The 7775-nt window shown below is 37.7% G+C and overlaps 1 protein-coding gene across 1 annotated transcript; it reads left to right on the forward strand.

Moving 5' to 3' along the window:
- The first annotated feature begins 6244 nt into the window (after positions 1-6244).
- Positions 6245-7520, forward strand: LOC140948828 (uncharacterized). The gene is made up of 2 exons (XM_073398102.1): positions 6245-6685; positions 7422-7520. The coding sequence occupies exons 1-2, from the start codon at positions 6245-6247 to the stop codon at positions 7518-7520; spliced, it is 540 nt and encodes a 179-aa protein (XP_073254203.1).
- Positions 7521-7775: the final 255 nt, after the last annotated feature.

A 7775-nucleotide genomic window follows, 5' to 3' on the forward strand; every position in this document is an offset into this window, starting at 1 on the left:
CGAAACACCCCAAATGTTGCCCCGTCGTCTGGACGGGTCAGGTTCAAAATGTTGGCGTGGACGTTTCGTCCCCTCAACAAAATGACACTGGAGAAAAACAAAAATGAGATAGCTTTACTGGGGGTGTCAAACGACGCCCCAGGTCTAATGTGCTGTAACGGCACCTCAGGCCTAGCATACTTTTTAATCTATCATACTTATCATATTTTTGGTCTGTATGATAATAGCGGAGCTCTGGCGCGCGAAGCTCGCCTGCGGAGCACCATGGGTAAGTAAATCTACCCATCCCAGAAAATTTGGTAATCACGTGACCGTACACCGCCCGCCCGCCCGTCCGTCCGCACCACAGGGAAACCAGTGTTTAATCCTCACACTTTCTAGCCAGTTTGGGAGCACAGGAAGACTGATATTGCACACATATATTGCACATCAATGTTGTGACCAATTGACAGCTGTCAAAAGAGGGTATCCGCTGACCAGTACCACCTGACCGTATCGCGGGCTCAGGTGTCGACCCATCGAGGTTGAATATCTTTTTGAAGTTATCCGCTGACAAGTTACTAGTTTTCAAATGATCGCAGGCTCAAGTTTGTTTTTTTTATTCATATGAAATATGTTGTGTTTTGTATGTGCCGCACAATTAAAATGTTGATTTCAAACTGACCTCGGAAGCTAAAATTCAGCCAGTTTTTACAGGCAGGGAAGACATGCCTGTTGCTTTTGACTTTTCTCACCAAGGTCACGCGTTGGTGACGCTCTACGTCCAATTTTTTATGCTCTGATTGGTCAAAATTTGACAGGTGAGTTCATGCGGAAAATTTATGCAGCATCTTGAAACTTGTTTATTTTGCTGAAGACAGAGTTTTGTGTCAACTTGTGATGTTTTTAACTGTCTTTTTCCACTGAATGTACAAAATGAAATTCAGCTGCTATCAAGAGTCTTCTGTTATTCATGGCTAGTTTGTTTACTGGGTTTTTGGTTGAGAAACACGTCGCTTGTCAAAGTCGCAAATCCGATTTCGGATGGCATCGTTTTCGTTTTCCACCTTGCTTGATGCGTAAGAGGGTTGAAAAGTCTGAAGCGATTCTGGCCTTACTTGATAGTTTTCAGCGCATCTCGAATGGTAAGCCTGAGTAATTATTGCATTTGACATTTGTCTTTTATATCTAGTTTAATGAAGTCGAGCGTAGTTTATGCGGCTATTTAGTTTATGCACGTTTTTAATTGTAAGATTTGAGACAATAATCTGACCGAGTATCAGGTTTGATTATAAGCTTATAGAACTTTAAAAAGCCTTTAGACATTTTCTCACCGCAAATAGAAAGAAAGTAAACGTTCCAAAGAATATTTAGTTATAATTCTGGCTGTAAAAGAAAGCTTCGAGTGATTTTCTTGCCTCCAGTTCATCTTTGAAAAAGCAAACACCGGGAAGCCGGCTTACAAAATGAAAAACATAGACAAGGATTTTCAGAGACACTTTAATACTTGTCTTCGTGAATGAAAATTGTTGTCTCTGTATATGTTTCACCGAATTATTTTCCTTTTATTGATTGTTAGTAGTCTCTTTTGCAATTTTTATCGCCGTGCAGTTTGTTTTCAGTCGCTCATGAACATCGCTTGCATGCAGGAGTAGTCAAAATGCCACGCGTATCAAACGCCTTTGACGATTACACATCGTTATAAAACCATTAAATAAAAAATAAACACAATAAATTCTTTATTATGTTGAAGCGTATAACTCTATTAATCATAATTTAAACAGTCGACTTTGGCGCTTGTCAAAAGTGAGAACCGGTTAGCCGTATAGGTGATTTTGGAAAAATTTTTAACGGTTTCCACACGTGCGTCGATCGTCCTGAATATTGAGTGAGTGCAATTTGTATTGCAAAATTGTGAAATACTGCATTCTGTCCGAGGTCTGTATGATAAAAACAGCGCCTCATGGTACTCTTTCATCTCAGATGTGATGTATAAAAAGTATTAAAGGTTGAGTTACACGTCCCCAGGCATGTTGGCAAGATTTTGTAAAGTAAACTTGTCGAACGCAAAAAATTCGGCCTGATTTGTTTTCCAAGAATTTGTTTTCTAGGCCTAATCTACTGTGGTCAAGAGCCCGCGCTCTTAAATGTGATCGCACATGATTGCTATTTTTTGGGTGTACATATAAGGCTATCAACTCGATGTACGATTAAGTTCACTCTTAGCTTGTACTGTTTGCAAATTACTTTTCTCTAAAATCACTTAACCTTTCCCTCAAAAGTCACATGAATAAGCTCTAAAGTTTACTGAATTGTGGAAAACAAGTTTATTGTTTGATTTAAATTATAAATTCGAGTTAATATATAGGAGCTTCGCTTTTAGCCCTGGCTAAATCTATATATTATTTATGTAACCATATGATATGATAAGTATGATTGACAAAAAGTTTGTTAATGAAGATTTAGAAATTGAGCTGACACCATTTATTGATAATAAGCAAAATGTTTGGTTCCGAGGAAAAGATGTTGCTAAGATCCTTGGATATAGTGACACTGATGATGCTCTTAGACGGCATGTTGATAAAAAGTATAAGATAAAATGCCCACAAACCTCACCCGGTGAAACGCTGGGTCAGGTCCGTTGGTATACTTTTATCAATGAACCCGGTTTTTACGCTCTTGTTTTTGGCTCAAAACTACAGACAGCTAAAAAATTCCAAGATTGGGTATTCTCCACGGTATTCCCATCAATCCGTAAATATGGCCAATACAAACTGTTTGATAGTCCCTGGAATAAAATGATTATGATTAGCAATGAGACTGACCTCCACTATAAAGTAGTGGACCTCATAAGGAGATATTATCCAGATTCCATATTAGTGGCCGGTCTGGGTGAAAATCAGGATACTGAGGATAAGAGACTAGATTCATATAAGAAAGGATATATGAGAGGACAAACTGATCTAATGGTACTCGATTATCACAAAGATTATAAAGGCCTCTGTATTGAATTCAACTAATAATTATCACGTTTCAGAAGCACAAAAGGAGATGAAGAAAAAGTACGTTAATAATGGCTATGCATTTATACTCAGTAATGATTATGATAAGATTAGCAAAAATATTCATGATTTTATGAAAGGTATCAGAGTACCGTGTAAATATTGTATCAAACAATTGCTTAATAAGGACACACTAAAAATGCATTATAAAGTTATCCACCGAATTGAAAAATAGAATTATCACAAACTAAAAACAAGTCAGTATCTATTTAACACACCTTTTTTATATTCCATAATTATATACATAATATATATATATATGTATATATGGAAGATTTTATCCGTCTCTTAGCCAAACAACAATCTCTATCAGGAGGCACTAGTTTGATATCTATGTATATTTTTCCAAATGGTAGAGTAAGCCTTAGTAAACAAAAACTAACCAGTGAATTGGGCCTTGTCTCAAATATTAAATCAAAAGTCGTACAAAATCACACGAAAACCGCTCTAAAATCAGCATTATAGCAATTAAACCAGCTAAAAGAACCAAGAATTTCATGCCGTGGGTTGTTACTACTATCCGGCATCATAAAACATACTTGTGAAGGATACAAAGGATCAGTACTCATTGAGCCTGAGCAAGCAATAGAAAAAGCTGATTATAAATGCGGTAAGAGCTTTTATTTAGATCCTATTTTAGATACTTATAAAAAGAAAATAATTGAAAATCCAATAGTCGACAAAATATTGGATATGATTGCAAAAGCAAATAAAGACAGGTTGGATTTTGGACTCAAAATAAAAATAACCAATAATCATTCTCACGTTGTGTTCACAAATGAGGATAAATATCAGAACTATAAGCCTGATCCTGACTCAAAAACCAAAATAATATATGGTCGCAAACTATTTCAGTATGGTGATATGGTGGGCTTAGATATTATTAAAGTAAAACCGCCCAAAAAGTGCATATATAAAAACTGTCCTAAACCGCCCAAAACCGGTTACCAAAATGCTGACATCAGCAGAAATCCCATAGTCGTAACTGAGTGTGAATTCGGGACGGCACAGCCATCGTAGTAACACAACATATTTGATATGAATTTTAAAAAAGGAAACGTGAGCCTGCAATCATTTGAAAACGAATAAATTGTCAGCGGAAAACTTTAAAAAATACTTGACCTTGATGGGTCGACACCTGAGCCCGCGATACGGTCAGGTGATACTGGTCAGAGGATACCCTGTTTTGACAGCTGTCAGTTGATGACAACATTGATGTGCAATCAGCTTCCTCCTGGGCTCCCAAAGTAGCTAGAAAGTGTGAGAGTAAAGATTGGTATGGCTGTGGTGCGGATGGACGGTCGCTCGGTCACGTGATTACCAAATTTTCTTGGATGGGTAGATTACCTTAGCTATGGGGCTCCGCTATGAACCTCGTTCTCAGGAATTTCCCTGAGAAAATGAGAGGGGTAGGAAAAGGCCCTGGGATGGAGGTTATGCAAATATTTTTTAAAATTCTCATTATCATCTAAATATATTTTTCTTTTCGATTTCACCCAAAGAGGGAGAGTTTTCATCCATTCTCTTCAAGCTGATTTTCACAAGCGACGGAGTCCGAGTCGTAATCAGAAGCGTAGGACTTAACGATCTAGTGAAAACAGCGTTCTAATCTCCCGCTTAAGATTCCCTCGTTTACGATCAAGTGAAAAATACGTCGTAGAAGTCGCAAGCAGAAGCGGAATAACTAAAATAATCACGAAGCATGAGAACTAATATTGTGACTGAATTTTCTTTCTACTTCTGCTTCCGACTCCGACAATCTGGTTTTTACCAGATCATAAGCTGAGGGAAGCGACGGAGTCATAAGTGGAGCCGGAAGAAAAAGGAAACGTTCTGATTCTTCCGACTCCATCGCTCTTATGACTCTACTTACGACTCTGATGTTTGATTTTCATCGCATAAGTACTCTTACGACTCCGCTTACCATTCCGACTCCGTCACTGGTAAAAACCAACCTTTTTACTGTCAAACTCAGAAAACTGTGTTCCAGGAATGTTGATTGCGTACTGGCCAATCACAGTATATATATATACACCTGTTTTCAAAAAGGTTTTCATACAGAGAGATATATAGATAGATATATACTTTTGTTCTCTTGCACGTGCGCCCGAGTGTATTTTTCACTTGTTATTGTCCAACTTGTGAAAAACTCGGTTCAACGATAAATTTTTTCGTCGTCAGGTTTTTTGTTCTAATTTGACATGGCCTTTTGAGTTTTTTTTTTTTTTAGAAAAATACATGCGCCCTGCGATACAAATTTGCAATGGCGAATTATATAGCTGATTTTGGGAATGAGGAAAACATCCCGCGAAGCAGCTGATCCGCGAGTTATACGGCGTCACCGAATTGGTAGGCCAAATGCCATGGCATCTGTAGCAAGTGACGAAGCATTTTTATTGATGGAGTGTATTAAAAAATGCGCTGTCCAGGGGCGTGCCTAAGAGAAACTGTAAACTAACTTGAAAGCATTTGTGGCCGAGAGTTTATTCTGTCTTCAAGAGACGTTGCCATACAGGCCGTGATTTTACACGAAAAAAGGTGAGACATTAAGATATATGACCAGCTCATCATGGTTATGGAAAAGTCTGCTTCCATGAACCTCGTCAACGTCTTAGTCCGTTTTAATCAACTGCTATAATATTGTTGCTCCTTCCCACATATCCATTATGTACATCCACCGTCACCTCTTCCTCATTCTTTATATTAATTTTCAAGAGAGTGCAAATCAAGAGAATTGCAGACAATATTCGTGTATTATTTTTTTAATTGACAAATTGGAACAAAGAACCTGACGAAAAGAAAATTTATCGTTGAACCAAGTTTTTCACAAGTTGGACAATAACAAGTGTAAATGCACACGGGCGCACGTGCAAGAAAACAAAAGTATATATCTATCTATATATCCCTCTATATGAAAACCTTTTTGAAAACGGGTGTATATATATATAATTTTTTTTTCTACATATATATATGTTAATGGCGGGGCGAGGGCGGGACGGTTTTATCTTCTGCCTAAATTACATAAGAGATGTTGTCCAGGTAGACCAGTTATCTCTGGATGTAATACGCCAACGGAGAAGATCTCGGCATTTGTTGATCACCACCTGAAACCGCTCGTCGCAGCGGTACCATCTTATGTGAAGGATACGAATGATTTTCTGAAGAAGCTCCGTGACATCAGCACGCTCTCTAGCTGTGCAATAATGGTGACCAATGATGTAGTGGGATTATATCCCCATATACCTCATGATGAGGGACTACAATATATCAGGGAGGCTCTCAACAATCGAGAGAACCCGGAGATACCGACGGAGACAATTGTAGACCTGGCAGAGCTAGTGCTTAGGATTAACAACTTTGAATTTAATGAAAACCATTATCTCCAGACTTCGCGAACGGCTATTGGTACGAAAATGGCACTGTCGTATGCGAATTTGTTTAGGGATAGACCGGAGAGAAGGTTGTTATCCCAGGCGCAGGTAAAACCTTACATCTCGTTACGATACATCGATGACGTTTTCATGGTGTGGACGGGGACCGAGCTTGAGCTGGTGGAGTTTTTGAATTATATCAATGAAGCCCATGACACGATTAAGTTCACTTGGGACTGGTCTAGAGAGAGGATTAATTACCTGGATGTTCAGGTAATAAATAACAATGGAAGAATAGATACTGATTTGTAGGTAAAGCCGACGGATAAACACCAGTATCTGTACCACACTTCATGTCATCCCCGGATGTGTAAGAAAAGCATGCCATATCACTATGAAACTGAGATTTGTGAAAATCCAATGAAAATCACTTGAAAATACCATGAACATCATTTCATAGCCAATGAATCTTGCAAAATAATTTTTCATGACCTCATCTGTGGCCATGAAATTTTCGTGGAAAAAAAGTTAAAGGTGTTTCATGGCCCATGAATTAAACTGGACTACTTTCATGGGTCATGAATTTCCAATGAAACACCACATTATGGAAACATACTAAGAAAGTTCAATGATGGAGCCATGAAAAACGTTTAATGGGCCATGAAAGAAATACTGAATTTGATTTGTGAGTCATGAAATATGTATGAATGATTTCATGGCTCATTAATTTCCCATGAAAATGCTGATGAGGAAAGCAGTGCCACTATGAATTAATGCCTTGAATAAATATTTAACAACTTTGCAGCAAGAACACTGCATTCCATAATATTTACAAAATGTACATGTATTCAATAAATGAAATAGTGCATTTTGGGTTGTACTAGAATTAGCTATACCCTAACGAAACTAGTACTTTGGGCTGCTCTATTAACAGTCAACTTTCAACAAGACAGATCCACTCTGAGACCAGCTAGCACAACATCTAAGTTTTTGTCTATTGTATCAATAGTTAGAGAAAAAGAAAGACACATGTATGAACAGGCTCCAAGTACCTGTTAAAAGAAAGTTGACTATACTGTACATGTATGTGCTACTCAACATGAATTAAACATGCAATGTACAATACCATTCAGATGTGTATACTTATTATATACACATCTGAATACACTGTATATACAAAAAAAAACCCAGCAAAATTCTATCCATGCATGTAGAGGTATACACTATCTACTGCATGGTTCGATTATAAAACGTTTTCATCTGCTAAAGAGAAAAAAAAGGAATTAAATATTACAACTTGGAATGAACCAACCTTTACTTCCTGTGGAGAATGCTTTTTCAAATGTTCTACTGAAGTACCCTT

Source organism: Porites lutea, chromosome 9 (assembly GCF_958299795.1).
Source record: "Porites lutea chromosome 9, jaPorLute2.1, whole genome shotgun sequence".
In the NCBI taxonomy this organism is placed as follows: Eukaryota; Metazoa; Cnidaria; class Anthozoa; order Scleractinia; family Poritidae; genus Porites; species Porites lutea.

Coding starts and splice junctions, on each gene's coding strand:
- LOC140948828 (XM_073398102.1), top strand. CDS start 6,245: ATGGTGACCAATGATGTAGTGGGATTATATCCCCATATACCTCATGAT. Junction 6,686..7,421: donor TTAATTACCTGGATGTTCAG/GTAATAAATAAC, acceptor TTGTATCAATAG/TTAGAGAAAAAGAAAGACAC.